This window comes from Cyrtonyx montezumae, unplaced genomic scaffold (assembly GCF_038088225.1).
Source record: "Cyrtonyx montezumae isolate F1298 unplaced genomic scaffold, pur_monq_1.0 scaffold_8, whole genome shotgun sequence".
NCBI classification, from domain to species: Eukaryota; Metazoa; Chordata; class Aves; order Galliformes; family Odontophoridae; genus Cyrtonyx; species Cyrtonyx montezumae.
The window spans coordinates 81,672,963-81,691,399 of NW_027072089.1; the positions used below are offsets into that span (position 1 = coordinate 81,672,963).

General features: G+C 39.5%; 1 protein-coding gene across 1 annotated transcript in view; it reads right to left on the minus strand.

Moving 5' to 3' along the window:
• The window catches only part of ELOVL2 (ELOVL fatty acid elongase 2), a 35,405-nt gene that overhangs the window by 10,086 nt on the left and 6,882 nt on the right, over positions 1–18,437 (minus strand). Inside the window, exons 2-3 of the mRNA XM_065752333.1 lie at positions 6,417–6,480; positions 960–1,147 (exon numbers count right to left, since the gene is read on the minus strand). Coding sequence (XP_065608405.1) covers positions 960–1,147; positions 6,417–6,480 — 252 coding nt within the window. The remainder of the gene's footprint in view (positions 1–959; positions 1,148–6,416; positions 6,481–18,437) is intronic.

Here is an 18,437-nt window from a genome sequence, read left to right on the forward strand (position 1 = left end):
ACTGAACCATCGTCTGGATTCAGTCAGACAATGTAAAAAGTTGGAAATAAAGCTGAAATGCAAGAAAATTGCATCCTTTTACAGAGAAGGAGAAGACAGTGTTTGTGATCCCTGCCTCAGCCTGCCAGCTCTGTGACTTGCTACCAGTCAAGGTCTGTTGTATTGAATGAGTCCATCTTTATTGGACTTAAAATGACTTTTATGCTAGCTCTGTTTCTACAGTACTGTGAAAGCACTTATGCAGTGCTCCTCTGCAAAGACATAAGACATTTGCTATTATAAAAATTATCAGGTGCGTTCAAACCTCCCTTCTGATTCTGAAGGGATCCTGATTTCTGTGAGTGTGTTCCTTCCTGATAAACAGTCAGAAAATAATCTGTGAGACCAGATTAATTCTCTGAGTTCCCACAGCACTTGCTCTTGGCTGAAGTGGCAGGTTTTTGTCATCTGCGTGACATAATGTTTCTGATATCTGGCCACGTAATGGAAGCTTTTTAGTCAGGACAACAGAAAAGTACAATTGAATTGCCAGTATCATAAATCAGTACCAACTCTCATGTAGATCTGTTTACATTTAAATCAATAATTCCATCAATAGTCATACAAATGAAAAACAATCCCTGAGCATACTCGTGTGCTGAACACTGAGGGGTGGGTGTGTTTTAGCTGAGCATCTGCTGCCGTTTCCAATTCAAACTTGTAAACACCGCCCTGGTAGTGGCCGGCTGTCTTCAGGGATGGACTGGAGCTCAGGAGGGATAGCTGAAACTGGCAGAGAGCTAAGTTGAGAAGGTGCTCTGCGAGCCACTGTTCAATTGCTAAGTGCTTGACTGCTTGATGTTAAATTTACTTTGCTGTTGATGTCCAATTTCCTAGCGAAACTAGGCTTCTAAGAACTTTTTGCTAAAAAATGTGCATTTCTCACCTTTGTCAGCTGTGCTGCATTGAAGAACACTTACCTCTATGAGCATGTACAAGGAGAGCAGCGTAATTCCAAGGTTATATACAATGAGGTGAGCCCTAAGAGAGAAAGGCTGCCTGTTCTTCATGAACTTGTTGCCCAACCATATGCAGAGTAGATATGCGACGGTGAGGAAAAAGGTGGGAAGGTAAGAGTCCAAAAGAAGCCATCCTCTAACTCTGGAATCTGAAAAGAAATATGTGCAGCAAGCAATAAATGTTATGGTACTGCTAAAATATGGCAGGTCATACTGTGAAAATGCCTGTAAAAAGCTTGAGAGTGGGTCTGCCATGCTCTGCTCACATTAAGAGCCATCAATTGCTATTTCCTCCCCGAAGTGTCATGCTAGTTCAGGGAATGTGGGGAAAGCCACAAAAAAAAAATCCCTAATAACCAAAGGTTGCTTTCTTCTCATTTTAACAAGAATAAGAAAATGAAGAAAATCCTGTATGCCTTCTTATTAATGTATGAACTTAATATTTAGTTAAACCATATCTTGTTAATGGACAGACAGCTTGAAGATAGTATTAAAAATGAAGTATGTATGAGAAACTGCCAGTTCATGCATGTTATTTTAATTCTGTGTTTATGTCCTTATGAAAGTAAAATAACACTTGCTAGAGAACATTTCTACATTTTTTTCCTAAAAAAACTTGATATTTAAAAAAGAAATTGCGAATGATTACTTTGATAGTTATCAAAGATATTTACTACTGTAAAAGCTTGTTTTTTCATATTTTCTGTTCTGTTTGCCTGGCTCTGAAATGCAATATTAAGGTCAAATCCTGCTTGCCTTATTCACACAAGTAATCTCATTGGCAGTAATCAGATAGTTCACTGTATATGAGTAAAGCCTAATCCAGCATGCCAATCTGCAGGAACTTTTCTGTTGTCCTGTGAGCAACTGGATGTCATAAGTGAGAGAATTCTTTCTATTCATTTTTTTCAACATGGAACAACACTTAAAGTCAATTCTTAATAACAGCGTTCTTTGGATACTTATCTAAGGAAATAATGAGGGGCATCGTGGCAGGTTTTTCAAAAAGGCTATTCTAAATCTAAATTGTAGATTATGGAGTATGTGAAGGAGTCAGTGAGAAGCTATTGTGCAGTTCACAGAAGTTCTTTCTGCTCCCAGAAACGGTTTAAAACTTAGTATGCTTTTAAAAGAAACTGATATTAGGTTAATTAAAATGTGTTAGGTTAAAGAAAAGGTGTTCACAATGCATGAAAAGATATTTTACTATATTTTCAGGCTGTGGTGAATTTGGAAAGGACTGGTCAAAGGGTGGCGCACACACCAAGTGTGCCTGAGTGCTTAAAAAACTGTTGTACATCACTGTTTTGCTTTGTTTTCTGTGTGGCTGATATTTCCTCAGAAACACATAAGTGGAAGTGTAAGTAAAGTGATATTTTAAATACTCATGAACACAACTTTCTTCCTTGCTCATTACAGACTCCCTCTACTTTCTACTTCACTTCCATTGCAGTGGCTGTCACTCTCAGCTGTTGGATTTGGGCTCCACATGGGATGTAAGCTCTTTTGCAGGAAAGCCTTTCAATCAGACATAAGTCACCATGGATGTCCAGTGCTCTCCTGGCTTTGCTTTTCCCTTCTGGACTCTTAAAACACAGCTGCTATCCCCAGAAGAGGAGAGGTGTATGGCTAAATCAGTCATGGAAGCACAACCATGTACTGCAGAGAACCATCCTTCCTTCAGGGTTGCCTTGTTTTGCTGTGCATTACTAATGTAGAAAGCCTGTTTTCTATCTTCCCAATGCCATTTCGAGGTCACCTTATTGTGAGAGTAAAATACTTCCAACAGCTCTCTCAAAAGTGACAAGAGGTTTGGGAAGCTCTGGAATTAGTGTTCTTAAAGTGATTCTGCTCCCATGTGGCCTCTAAACAGGCCTCGGAAGTCAGAGTGACAAGTAAAGGTTGTATGGGTAAGTGTTGATCTAGTGTATATTTTAGGAGCAAAAGGGTTTAACTTATTTAATAGGTTATCCCATTAGGCATCCTAAATGAAGATGAAAAAGGCAATCATATCAGCAAGAGTGTTCTCTAAAAAGGATCTCCCCATTGAGGGACTGCAACATTGGGTTTATAAAGGTTATTTGCTCAAAGCCCAACAGGTATCGGGATAGCTAAGCAGCATGTTTACACAAAAAGGAAAAGCAATTAGAAGAGATAGGTTTGGCACTGTTTAGTTTAATTTGTCCTAATATGCCCTCAGAAAGCTAGTTTTTCCACTGCAGTGAGTGGCCACAACCGTGTGGTCTGATCCATACAAAATCAGAACTGCTCATGTTTGCTCAGGTCAGCGTGGCAAGTTAATTTATGATCTCTTCTGTTTCATTTTCAGGAGCCTAGAGAAATTGCTAAAACCCGTTTCCTTACTGTTTGTTTTCCAACTTGACCTTGGTACCTTGAAGGTAAGACAGTTAATAGCAGAAAGCAGCCAGATAATCCCGATTGTTTTGTTTCCATGCCCTTGAATGACAAAAGAGGGTTTTTAAGTGGTGGGAAGGCAAAGAAAGGGAAGTGTATTTAAAAAAAAAATACTTTGGTAAAGTATTCATATTGACTGACAGTAGGTTACTCTGTGTTCAAGCAGTACAGTGTCAACGAGAGGAGGAATTATTTTTATACTGTTGAACCTATACACCATCTGAATTTGAGACTGCAGCAGTGAATAAAACCACAGCGTGAAAGTGCTGAACATGAGCAGAAGCAGGCGCACCCAGGCTGATCGTTCTGTGAATGAGCTCATTCATGGTCACTGGCCACGATGTGCCAGACCTTTGGGGTGAAATCTTGGCTCCTTTGAAATGAATGGCAAGCCTCCCAGGCTCTTTAAACATACCAGTCTTTTATCAGTGAGGCCTAGAAACATTTTGAATCAGGTCACTGTACAGCTTTGGCCAGCTGTTATATGAGTAGGTTCAGATCTTTTCATGTGCTGAGTGTAGATGGTTTTGTACCCATGCTTCACTACTGTTTATGTTCAACTGAGTAGAGAAAGGGTGCTTATTATTTTATCCTAACTTTATTAAAATATATCCATTCTTCTGCTTCTTCGACAGATAATAAAAAGCAACCCATTAACTAGATTTAGGTCCCATAGTTCAGTGTTGCTTTGCATAACATTAATGTTGGTAGAGCATGAAGGCTACGTTTTACTCTTGTCTTCAGTATAGATAATCTATCCAAAGTAATATGGACAAACATAAATCTGTAAGACTCCTAATCAAAAGATATAACTGTTAAGTGCATATCTGTCTTCTGTTCCCTGATCCAAAGGACTCAGTTTGTTAGGTCAAATGTGAATTTGATGTCAATCTGTGTACAAATTCCAGCTGGAAGTGAAGAGCACAAGTACAAGAGAGGCCTTCGTGTCAATCAAATTTGTATCTTTAGCAGCGAACCCCTTGTTCTAGTTACATGGTACTGCAGTTTGTGTTAACCTGGTAACTACCAGTGTGAGTCAAGATTGCCTTCAGGAACTCGTGCCTGGCTTTTTCCCCTGCTTGACATCAAGTTATGACAACTATAGCCACTGCAGTGGTAATCCTGTTTCAATAATTGCTATGTGTGGGGTTGATTTTAAAAGAAAACAGCACTGATGTTTATTTTTTAAGCTATCTTGTTGCTGAATGAAGTATATGAAAACTTGTGCAGAGAAAGAAGGGGAATAACTTGTTGGTTTTAGACAATTGGGAAAGCTCTCAAGAATTCATTTTACTTTTTTTTTTGGGGGGGGAGGCCATTCTATCCAATTTAAAACAGTTTGCAGCTCACTGTGAATTATTTATGGAAATAAACATATTGGAGGAAGCTTTTTTACTCATGAAATGCATGATACAGCATAATTATACAACTAGCTCCTAATAAAAGAGTGTGGTGAAGAGGCATGGAGAAACAAATACTGTCTTCATCATCATACTGTCTGAAGAGGGATGGTGATGTACTTGGTAAGTATTACAAATAATACTTAACTCCGTTGTAAAAATCTGAAGAGATCTGTCTGGGACTCTGTGTTGGATTAATTACAGCTTGCCCCTTCAAAAAATTTTCCATTGAGGAAAGAGGAATGGTGGGGAACACCACTTCCATTTAAAAAAAAACAAACAACTTTTATGCTAACGATCAGGTTGCTTTGTTTGTTTTTTTGCTAATATTAACATATGTTTATTGTAGAAGCTGTTACTTAAACTCATTCTATCGGTCTTAATCACTTCTGCTGCAGTTGCAAGCTGTTTTTTCTTCACTAGAAGGCTTTCTTTCAAGCTTCACATCTATGGCAGAAGGAATGGAAAATATGTTGTACTCAGCTAGGCAGCTGAGAAAAAGTAGAATGTGTTGGTTTTAAGAATGCCACCATTTTCTTTCCCTCATCCTCCTAATTGAGCAAGAACTCTTTCTTCAGCCTGGAGAATATTATTGCAATGAAATGAGAGTAAATAATCATATAATCATCCATACCCACCAGCAGAAATTTTGGCTTTAAATGCTGTTCCAGAAATTGGACACCCTGAAAAACAGATCTCCTAACAAGCAAGACGGTCTTGAAGGCTGGTTCTGTTGCCTAAACTCATCTCTTACTTTTCCCTTTAGTTGCTTGGCCCCATTCTAATCTTAATCCTGATTTTGACACTTCCATCCTCACCTTGCAATAGCCCTTCTCTTTCTTTCTGCAGTCCTACTTCAGTCAGTATTCTTGTCCCTGGCTCTAATTATTACAGCTATTACCTGTTTTAGTCCTGACAGAGCGCTGGGCACCTCCAAGTTCTGCTAAACCAGCTCTGCAATCATTCAAGTTATTTTCAGCCAAACTCTTTCAGGAAGAATAACAGGAAGTAGAAAGCTGCATCTGTTTTTTCACACCATCTAGCAGGTTGTTGAAATTGTGGACGTGACCCTGCAAGGTGCTAAGAATGCTTTCTTGCTGCTGTGCTCAGCATCCTTCTGAACGAGGCTATTTGTTAGACAGATGGACCAAACAAGGCCTAGATTATTACTGAGTGTCAGTTCCCCAAGAACACAACTTCTACTTTGAGAAAAATCAAAGCTTTCTTTTTTCTTTAATCTATATTAGGATGTAAAGCTGAAATGATATTTTCAGAAACAAGGAACTCTAAAAATTTGTGATATTTGTGATTTGTGTTTCATCTTTCATCTGCAGTATAAGCTGTGCCTGCTTTTAATTTGTATTACAGATAATACGTTAAACAGTCAAAACAAAATCTTTCTATCAATGCAGTGCTTTGGCAGATTTCCTACAACAGTGTTATGTTCCTGCAAATTTCACAATTCTGCCTAGTTCATATTTTTCAGCTACAGACTATCAAGATAGTCAACAGCCAACATTTTCTGTTTCTAACTGTCAGAATATTTGAGTGGCAATCTGGGTAGGCAAGGTTTTCCAAAAGGATTGTAGGTAAAGCAGCTTACCTCGAGGTCCAAACATGTAATCCACAAATGCATTTACTTCCCGGTCAAAAGCTTTCAGGTGCTCCTAAAAAATAATAAATATAATAACATATAAACATATGGGATAAAAACATTATCTAATAGCTCACATGAAGAATACAATTAAAAGAGCAGTAACTTGGCAAAGAGTATGTCCTGCTCAAGTATTTCCAGGGTATGACACATCACATCTCCTGAACAAAAAGCACCTCTTTAAAGATGAAGTTAGGGCAGATTGTTGTCTGAATGACAATAGAGGCCTTGCTACTGGAGACCATGTTGGAAATGAGGCTTTCACAAAAGAACAGCCACTGTCACAGCAAGCTCATCTGTGATGGATGTTGTTTTCTCTCTAGTAAAGATTCTTTTTTTTTTCATTCTGCTTTCACAAACAAAATTACTGGCAACTCTTTTGGTGAACTTTGTAATGCTGCTTAGTTGTTCTCAGACTGATGCTTTACTCATAAGGAAGGAAAGCTTTGTGTTGAGCCAACTGAGATTTCTCTAAATGAGGCACTGGGTTCCTATAGAAAAGCTTGGAAGACGATTCAGATCTCTAGTAAAGAAGGTCAATCTCTGGAGGGAGGCAGAAAGAGGAGGGCTATTTCACAGACACTGTGATTTTTTTTAAGTCTAAGTTACTAAAGATGCTGAGCTGGAAGGCTTGGAACATTTGTGACTTGGTGACTGAGTAGGGAGCTAAGCAGTGATCACTGCAGTCCTTATTATATTAATATTTCTAGGAGGCCCATCGGAATAAATAAGTATGTCTCCCAGCATTTGCATTCCCTTTGATTCCCTCACAGCTTATTTTAGCTTTTGGGAAGAAAAATAAAAACATTTGTTTAGCTGTCTTATGGATTTAAAAGTTGTTAAATACAATATTTTTGTTTATGTAGCAGTAGTAATCTGGGGGGAAAAAAAACCTCCTACTTTGAAAAACGTAGTTGGAATTGTGTTAGTGGTCTGTCACCTTTCTGTTAGCACCTCTATGAAAGACCAGACTGTGTTTCAGATGTTTAGAATGTGTCCTTAACAGTGCCTCTGGACAGGTTAAATGAAAATGGCTTGCTCAGCATGATCTGCTGTATATTTGAAGACAAGCAAATAAAATTAACCTGTACAAAAATACTTGCTCAGAGAATGTACTTCTCTCTCTGACAAATCACTGTAATAGGCTTTATCAATGAAGGAATCTGAGCTACAAGGCTAAAGATTAATGTGTGTTTCATGATTTCCCTTCTGTTGTACAGGGCATGGCTCTGGGTATTGGCAATGCTGGCAATTTGGCAGGATTTAGGATAGATTAGTGGTAGGCCTGTTTACCTACACCTAAAAAACGGAGTCAGGTTATTCAAGCAAATCAAAGCTTTCAGGTGGAAAAATGGAGAGAGAAAATAACGCCAGAAATTATTATGTAATGTAGGTATTCCTTATGAGTTTCAATATTTTTTGCAACAGAAAGGGGAATAAGTGACTGACTAACTTTGATTCTTTGGGAGAGACTGAAGTGTGAGAGTAGGAATGGACAACAGGCTCGGGAACACACCACAGGTTCTAGGTCCTCGCAGCTGCAAACCCTTTGGAAAGAGAATTCTACCTGAGGTATGGGATCCTTGCAACCAGGAAAACTCTAAAGATTGGTATTCTAAAATTAAATGCTCCTTCACGTTCAGAAACAGAAATACTGAGCTTTCCTAAGCTGGAATGGTGAACTTCTGTTCAAAATGTTCTTAGTATTTTATGCACTCTATTACAGGCAATAATTTTGATTAATCAATAATTAGTTGTCTTTTAATTACTAAGTATTATGAAGTGTATGCAAACACATATAGGTTTGTGAGGCTTTTCTGATAAGGTGGGTTCTAAATTGCTTTCTGAAATATATTTCCTATAGGTGAGTGAACTGTATTCAATCTTCCACTACTTGGAAACCTTTCATATTAGTGGTTTCTTTTTCAAGCAAAAGCCTGGGGTGTCATTTTAGTATCTCAAGAAGTTTGGGATGACTTGCTATGCCAAAATTAAAATGCTCTTTATACAAAAAAGATTTCATTTCAGGCTTCAAACAAAAACCAGACTTATGTGTCAGCTTCTGGAAGTAAATGTGATATTTGAGACAACTATGATTTAAAAAAAAATAATTATTATGTTAACTGTATGGTGATTTCTCTTATTGAGGTGGCATCTTTTCCTTAATTCCCTGGAGCTTTCTGCTCCACAAATAGTCAGCTACTAAGCAGTGCTGGAATTAATCTGAATTTATCATTGTGTCTAAAGAACCTTACTTTAGATACCTGCATATATTTGAATGCACATTTATTGAAGAAATAGTGGCTGCAATAGGGGCTGAAATGAAGAAAAGCAAAGACTAAGTAAATTCTCAGGACTGTGGTGTAACTGCTTGCAGAATTAGTTATTTATATTTTTATTACCCAGAGGATTTAAAATTAATCTGGAACAAAGATGTGCAGTGGGGGACTGTTCTTCATCAAAAGACCACCTTGTGGGATTTTGTCACTTTTAGAGGACAGCAGAGAGGAAAGCAGAGAGAGATGAAGCTGAAGGCAGAAAGGTGAGCCAGAGGCTGCAATTAGTTGTGTCACTGGAGCAAGGGGAAGTTAGATGAAACTGGGAGGCAGGGCATCTGGAAGCTGATAGTAAAGTGTTTATTTATGCTATTTACAATTAATGTGTGGAGCTCACTGCTTGGTAATTTCACTGGAAGAACAAGCCGATGTGAGCTCAGGAGAGAAGTAGCCAGCCAGCTGAGTGAGGACTGCTGCTTCTCTGGGTGAAGGGACAGGAAGGGAGGAAGGGAAAGAAAGAAAAAGTTAGCTGGAAGGGAACTTATCTTAGATCTTTTTTAGCATTTTAGATAATTGTTTCAAGAACCAGAAACTAGACTCCGTATTTGATATGGAAATTTCTGTGCTCCACATTCATGGACTTTAATTCAACTCTGATGACTGACTATGATTAAGGGATAGCCTACGTTACAAGGAATTAATCAGCCCAGAGATTGCCACAGCTCCTAGAAGAAGCACAGCCCTCTAGGGTAAAGGGTGCCAGCCGAAAGACTTTTTTGCCCCTGCAACAAGCATCTCTGTGGGATGATGTAGCATAGCAAACTCACTGATTGATTCCTACCTAACAAGTGGCTTTGTGAAGCCAGCAGCACTTTGTAACTGAACTTGTCCTAATAGTGTGACAGCAGTGACCCACGCCATGCAGTACTTCAGAAAGGGTTGTTCTGCTTGTGGTCCAGGTTCATCCAGAGCTGTGCTCGCATAAGTGAACGTTTGGTAGTGCTCTTGTTTTGCAGAAGATAACCCAAAGCAGCTAATAGCAAGAACTACTGATGACTCCATCTAAAGATACAGTTATTATTTTGCAGCTACGAGAAAAGAGAAATCTGTGTCTTTGTTTTGGAAATGTAAGTCATGTAATCATTTATAATGTAATACAAAGAAGTCTGGTTGAAAAGTACAGTAGAGGAAAAAAAAAAAAGCCTACAGAAGATTGTTCCATCATTAGCGTGGAAAATAAAAAATGAATTATCTTCACAGAATCACAGAATTGTAGGGGTTGGAAGGAACCTCCAGAAATCATCCAGTCCAACCTCCCTGCCAAAGCAGCTCCCTAGACCAGGTTGCACAGGTAGGCGTTTTGACATACTTCTTTTTCTGTTCCCTTTCTCCTAAAGACACTTATAATAAACTGTAAGTGGTCCAGGAAAGAGAGATGCTGGTTTTCTGTTCAGTAAATTATTGAAAGGACTTCAAAAGTAACTTAAAAGTTACAATGAGTAGTGCCACTTCACACTTGAGAAACACATGGTATTTCTGAAAGATATCAGCAAGGGCCATGTTTTGTTTGACAGCAATTTATCTGAATTCCAATATTTTTCAACCAGATTACATTTAATTCATTTTGTTTTCTCATATTTTGGAACATGCATTCCATTCTGCTGCTAAAATATGCACGTGTATGTGCAAATGTCTGGACACTTTCAGGTTGCTGTTACCAAATTCAGCATTTCTTGTGATAAAGAGGACAACGCCTTTGCAACCAAAGGTTATTCTCTTATGTGGAATATGGTTGTATACAGGTTGGCATCCTCTGTGAGAGTGGTAGCTTGCAGGCCTGCTGGTTATCTGACTGAATAAGTTGGTGGCAGAGCTGAGCCACCACACAGGCTGCTTTCTACTTTTTCTCACAAAGATATAGAGAACAGCTGCATGAAGAGTGGTTACAGCCAGAAGTGCTGAGCCCTTTCTCCTGCGCTGATTTTGTCACCATAGAGAAAGCTGAGTAGCTGGTGGTGTTATTGAGGGTGAAAAGATAAGAGAGAGGCAGATGCAAAGGAAGACTTGAGTAATATTGCCTTGGTAGCTGCTTAGTTCACACTACCTAAAGGGAACACTGTGTATTCATCGGCTTCCTCAATAAGCAGAAGAGCTAATGTTTTATTATATGAAAATTGAAAGGAAGAATGCAAAGTTTGTTAAGCAGTTATTGCAAAATGTAGCCTCAAGTTTTATTTCAGCAGTTATGGTAATGGGGCTGCCCAAGTGGGTAGAATTTGAATAATAGACTTTTTTTTCCTGCAATATTTTGTCTAGCTCCATCTCTGATCCCAGCATCTGAAAATGAGGACGCTTGTATCTAATGGTTCTCTTATTTTCTTGCTGTTTGGAGACATTCACCACTTGGTTAGCAGTGCCTTCAGGAAAGGGGTAGGCTGCTAGTAGAACCTGTACCAAGCAGAACACTGGGTCTGCCTGAGTTCCTAGGAGCTTGCTAAAAGGTGCTTCTTACACAGCATAGCACATTTTTTCCTTGCTTCCTTGACTTTTAGTTCTGCATTCTCTCTGCTTGAACACGTGAAGAAGGATTAAATCTTGAAAGGGGTCAGTGGTGCAGTGAGTTCACTAATTCCTTTACTGCAAGCTGTCTTTGCTAGACCTGAGTTTGTAGAAAAAGAACACCTTAAAATGAACAGGAATCTTGCTGTAAGACACCTGACAAGGATTCAGCAAATATATTCTTCATTGCGTGGGTTGAAGACTGCAGTATTTGTGCCTGCTGGTGCTTGGAAATAAGGATGGTAGGATGTGGTCTTGTACTGCAGAGTGCTGCACAGCAATGACTGGGTCAGGAGATCTGCTGTGCAGGGAACCCTTCCTGTCCCTTCTTTTCTCCTGCTGTTTTTGGAGGAATTACTGCTGTTTCCAAAGCAATTGGATGGTGCCTTCAGTGACACCATGTCAGCAGGTAGATTTGTGGCCTGAAGGTGGAAAAACTTTTACATCGTTCTCTGTGAAGCACAAGTTTGAATGGCCTACATATAGAGGAGGACACAGCTCTCCTGACAAGCCCCTGCATTGACATCTCATCGCTGTCAGGGAATTACTCCCAGAGAGTGGCCTACTAACAACAGGGCTCTGTCACAGGGCTCTCACAACAGGGAGGCAGAGCCCCTCATCATGCTTGTTTGTTGCAACCCAAAAGATGCTTTATGAGTGAGGGTCTCCCAATGGACACCGAGGGCTGGGGTTAATCCACGAGACAAGCACTACCATCCAGATTGTATTTCTCACACCTCTCCTTTTCCATGTGGATAGAAATGTGAGCCTAATGGTTTGCAGTTGTTGGTGACATACTTTCATCACTGTACTTGGAACAAATGGCACTGTCTACCAGGAATGGATTGGGGTTTGGTGGTGGTGGAGGAGGTAGTGCTCTGTCTGAAGGAGAAGGCTCTATAAGAGACTTCTATTAAGGAAAATACACAACTAGAGAGGTGCAGGGTAAAGGGCTCCCCCTGACAGGAGAGGTGGAAAGGTAGGTTCTTGGCTTTCCCTCCAGGCAGCAGGTTGTCCTGGAGAAGAAAGGGGCAAACAACTGCTTCAGGAGGTGTCTGTGCTTCAGACAGCCCTTTACCTGGTCAGCTCAGGCTGAGAGACCTACTCAAGAAGGCAAGTTATGGTCTTTCATGCAACATGCCTGGCTTAGGAGTTTGAGCTGTCCTCAAGTGAGGAGCCAACACACTCCAGGCTCTTCGCTTCCAGAGAAATGTCACTGATGCTTAGGCCTCTTCTGTACCAGGATTATTATTTTTTGCTTAACAGTATGTTTCTTTTCAGCAAGCGTTTTGCTGCCCTGCTTGGTGCTGCACTCGCTCTGCCCGTATCTGGGAATGAGGACCCAAGTGGAGAAACACCTGCCTTACAGCCTCTTCATGGCTCAGATCAGGTCAAAGCAATATCAATGTCAAAGGTGAGTTTCTCATGAAAGCTCATTACTTGCTTACAATGTTATTTTGGACATAAGTGTTTTTAGACTATCCAACCTTGTTATAAGTCGTAAAAAATACGGTGTTAATTTGTCGTATAGAATAATGTAAGCCTGGCTACTATATTAATCATGCTACTGTGAGATGGCAATAACATCATGAGACAAGCTGATTTTACAAAATCATCTGTTTCATTGTTTTAAGGAGAAGGAAAAGGGATCTGGAAGGTTTTTCTGGCGGGTTTGTTTGTTTGTTTGTTTTTCCCCCCACTACGATTTCTTGGGTTAGCGTAAAAGTGTTTTAAGAACCAATTAATAATCATTTGCTTTTCCAACCTCTATTTATAATTTAAGCACTTGAAAGCATGCAGCCTATTATGTGGTTTCATTGTTTTACCTTGTAAAACACTGAGTAGTCGTTCTCTCCAGGATGGAAAACACCCTTTGTATAATTGCTGCTTGCAGGATTTCCCTTCTGCAGTTTCCAAACTTTTTTTTCCTCTCTGTTCATTATAATCATATTAAGTAATCACTAAAACAAAACACAGAAATCACAATGCTCAAAATAGAACTCATCTGGTCTTAAAAGAAGAGCAGAAAGAAAGAGTGACTGTTGTGGCCCTCTTAGTAATGTGTCATTCATAGGCAGTCGCCAAAACCACATCTTTATATTCTATCCACTTGTTCGTTATCAGAGTTTCAAAATGAAATTGTCACCAAAGCAGATCAGTACAATCCTTTTAAAAGTAATCTGCTTGATTCTACCTACCACACAGGGGAACATCAGCTTAACTTGTAATTAAAGCAGATTTCTCTAGGGAGACCTTAGACGTGGCCTGTCAGTTCCCAAGAAAACGGCAGCAACTATATCCAGCATCCCTGATTTAGACTCAGATGCTGAATGAACAAGATGGAGGCAGGGAGCAAGTGGAATGGCAGAGAGAATTATAGTAAGAAGTTTACAAGGCAGCTCACTTTCCCAAGTATGCCACATCATGATAGTTCAGCTTTCCTTGCTACTTTCAGATTTTGTCACTGCAGAGAAGCTGATTTTGTGAGTTAGCATGATGTGTGAAGGGCTTTTCTTACACTTGGCATATGGGTTTTGACATTTTTATGGAGAAAGCAAACGTTACAAACGAACAACGTGTCCTTGTTAGCACTGTTTCTTTTCTCAATTTTCCATTGTAACAACGTTAAAATGAAAGATGAATAGCAGATCTTAAACCTGCGTGCAGGATCTCATGGCTAGTTAGACAATGAACCTAAAAAATAAAACAAACAACAAAAAAACCACCCACTCTGTTTTCCCACAGTCCTGGCAGTGCTGCGAGACAAAGGGTACTCTATGTCTGAGAAGTAGGTTTCTTGGTTGCTGTCCCAGATGTCTGCAATGTAACGCTGTGTCCCCACAACGGGGATTAATGTGCAAGGGACTGCCTGCACCTCCTGTTACAGGCAGGGGGGATCAAAAAGGATTTTCTAAAATGTGCTCCCTGAGCAGTTTTGCCTGGCTCCCTTCAGCAGCTCATTCCGGTGCTGCAGTGAAGGGATGGGAGTGGTAGTCTCATCTACTGGAACAGAATCAGACAGATGTTCACATGCTTGGTTGGCTTTTCTTTTCTTTTTTTTTACTTCTCTAGTTACTATAGATCCTCCAAACAGTAGTCCTTCTGAGATGAGTTCCTGTTTTCCTAAATTAACATATTCTAGAGGTTAAAGTTAAGCTTTCAAACTTATACAAAGTGGGATTAAAACCCACAAAAGCACTTCTATAGTAATGATATTTTGTTTAATCCTCCTAATAAAGCTACTGAGGCTACCCAGCTGCATTTCCTCTTTGGAAAATTGCACATATAAACAAATTCAAACTGGGTGAACTAAATTCACAGAGGCACAATGCATCAGAATCTGCCCCAATGCTCTGTCAAATTACGCATGATGTAAACCATGAGATACTTTTATTTTCTTGCCATATGGGAATGGACCTGGAAGAAGCAGAAGGCTTAAGAGGGAGATTGCTTAGTGCATAATTATAACCCAACACTTTTTGAGTAAATGCTGAGTGCCACTGGGACCAGCAGAGCAGCACATGGGCATAATGGCCCATTTGGCCAGACTCACTGGGCACACTGCCAGGAGTAGAGACTTTATACTTTAATTTCTCTTCAAAAGTTCTAATGAAGGATTCTGGTAGAGCAGCCAGGTGCTGCAAGGCAACTGTGGCAATGTCTTTTGCTAGAGGTGCTTTAATTGCTGGCCTTGGAGAAAAGGCAGAGCTGAGCCAGCTGTAAGATATCAACCAGTTTTTTTTCCTTACTCAGGGCATGGTTATAGGCAAGGTAAGGTAATGAGAGATGCTGGGGCATCACTAAAAAAGGGGAGATTCATCCTGCATAGGAGTAAAACTGGCACTGATGATATGTGCTCTCTGTTTTTCTCCATTCAGAGGCTGGTATGATAAGCCATGTTGTAGCCTGCTTCAGCCACGTCCTTAAAAGCAACAGCACTCAATTTACAGATTTGTTCTTACAGTTAAGGTGAAGGAAATCTGATTATATTTATCTGCCTCTTAGAGAAATGAAGTGTTTGTGTTCTGCAGTCATTTGCTATGCTCTTTCTTGCCTAGTTGCTGCCTAAAGGCAAAGATAATTGCCGAATGATTTATAGGAATGGAAGAGGGAAAGGGGGAAGGAAAAGAGTGGAAGAGGAGGAGGTGTTTGCAATGTGCTGCTGTGGATTAGAGTTCGGACCCAAGCTTCTAAGGTTTCAGCAACACGCGCAAAACCTTTCAATTTCACTTTGAGGTCATAACCCAAATTCAAAACCATTGAACTGCTGTATGAGGAATGCAGGTATGCAACTCAGTACTGGGAACTTCATTGTTGTAAGTGCAACTCATTCTGGGAAAGGAATGCAAAGTTTTAGATTAAAGTGTTTGCTTATAAAACAAAAATCTGCACATTCAAGGTAAACTCATAAGCATCAAATCTGTTCCGTTTCATAAACTTTGATCTTCAAATTTTTGGATTGATGCTAGTTTTCATTTATGATTAACTGCTGATTTAAAGAAGGAAAGCAAAAGCAGAAAAAAGTTTGAAGATTGAGCATGTCAATAAAGCTAACATGGAAAGAATGCATACCTAGAAGACGTTCAGTGCTTCAGCAGATATGTTAGTCTTATGAAAATATGGCTTTTGCTTTATGTTCAGTACTGAAAAACTGGCTTTACTGGTAGAGGTTTTTCACACATCTCTCTCCCTTATGGTGGAAGACCCCCTGCTAAACTCAACCTAAGCTGACCTAAGGGCTGTTCAATGTTGGAACAGGCTTCTTTGTGAGGCAATAGATGTCCCATGCCTGTCAGTGTTCAAGAACCATTGGAACAACACCATCAGAAGCATGCTTGTGCTATTTATTAACCTGGAAGTGGTTGGGTGGTTGAACTTGACCTCTGTAGGTTGCTTCCAAGTGAACTGTTCTACTTTATCCTGAAGTTGGGAATTTCCATGTGACTTGTGATCTACATGAAAAAAACTGCACCACAGTGACTGTCACATCTGTCTGGATTGATTTAATTACTTCTGAAAGTATCATAAAAGTTAGAGCCATTACAAATTTAGAGGTCATGTGGAAAAATACTGGTTCCCTCCGTTGTTAGGTAAAGATGAGGTTCAGCACTGCCTGAAGTAGACAGGTAGCTGTTAGAAGGTAAACAGGGTTGCTGGCAAGGTCAGCCTAAATTGAGACCTGATATATATCACGGGCACCGATCAAGTCTCTAGTGCCTGTTTCCAGAAAATGAGCTGCTTGTGAGCTCAAGTTTCCAACAAGTGAAGCAGATGTTCCAAGTCTCTTTGGTTTTGCTGTTGCTTCAAAGAGGCATCATCATTTCTTATTTTGCATTTAATGTGTGCTGTTGGGAATTGCATTTTGAAGAAATGGTGATTTCTTACGAGTAAATGTAATAAGTGCATTCATTTTCAGTGACATGTTTCAATTAGCATTGATGGTACCTAGAGCTGTTGCAGTAAAGTATCACTACGTACGTCCTTAAAGACAGATAAAATGGGAAGCTGTCATTCCTAGAGAAGGAATAAAAGAGGAATAAAAAGTAACTAGCAGACACAGAACAACTATTTGGTAGAAAGACCTGTCGTCTGACTGAAGTGGAGAAGGCAATGATGAAAAATCTAACTGTGAAATATTGTAGAGTACAAGGGAAGTAAGGAAAAAAAAGTAGCAACAAAACACAGTTCCCCTTGAAAACAGACTGTAGCAAGAAACGTACACCTCTTTTGAAGTATGTAGAATCTGTAAATGCAGTGGGGTAGCAAACACACAATAGCAATGAGAGTTATTTAAGCAAGTGAAGTAAAAGAAAGGCAAATATCCCTTGTCTTTAGAAGAAAACATTTGCTTGAAATGATTTATTTCAGCAAGATACTATGAAGGAAATTGGTAGGTGATGTCTAAAGACATCCTTCAGGACTTTTTCTAGCTAGGTCTAAGCACTGTGTCATCTGAGGGTTCTAATTGAACACTTCCTTCATCTTAACTATACACATTTCTTCTTTCTAATTTAGATAGAATTTTCTGGTGCATTAACTTGAGGATCTGAACAATGGAATGTTGATCATAATATAACCCAGAATGGCTTATTGAGTCAAGTGCAAGATAATTTCAGGTAATAAATATTCAAACCTCATCTGATTCCAGATTGAGGAATTAATTCATCATGGGAGTTTAATGATCTCATGTTGTATTTAGGGTTGCAGAGGGTCATGTTGCTGTGAATACCTTGCTATTTGGCTCAGTATTAATTTGCATTACAGTGTTACTTCCACAACAGTGTCCTCTTTGCATAAATAACCACGTTATTGCAGCCAGTGAGAACTGCCAAGAACTATGTTTGCATCGGTGTCTACCCATGCAGTCATATTTGAAGGAGGACCTATGAAGAGTTGGGACAGCATTAAAAAAATAAAGGCACATGAGCCCCCAGATTTGCTGAAAACTTGGAGACTGATATGGGTTTCTTTGGTTTTAACTTATCAGGATCTTCCATATCTATACTGAGTGCTTAGGGCTTGAGTATTTCTGAATGCATGTATACTAAGCGGAGCCATGAGCTGTGAGCCAAAATCTTGAAATACAAACCCTCTTCTACACTCATAAAGACACATCTGGGGGGAAAATGATAAGTTCTGTGTTGTTTCTCCCTTTTACGCCCATCCCCCAAATCTGTTCTCTGGGTTGGGCTTCAGCTGTGCAATTTTCAACCAAAACAATCTCTGATCTAAATTCTGCCATTTCTCAAAGGTGTCACAGAAGGAGATGACTTCCTTTTGCACACACTAAGTGAGAAAGCAAGTGTTTTAAACTTTGATTGTAGAGAAGGTACAATCGAGGTATTATTTTCTTTGAGCATGGATATGTTATATTATAATAGGCTACAGCTTATGCTTGCTTAAAAGTAAATTATTTCATAAAAAGTTGTAATAAATGTGGTCCTGAGGATAAGTATCAATGATATCTGATGTGAAATACCATGATGCTACCTAATTTACTAGGTGTAAAGTGGAGGAGGGGAGTGGTGCTTCATGCTTTAGGGTAAGCTATGGGGGATATTTCTGAGTTTTTCATTGTAAGCAAAATAACTCTCATCTAGTCTTTTGTATTTCAAAGGTTGTTTTTTTTTTTTTT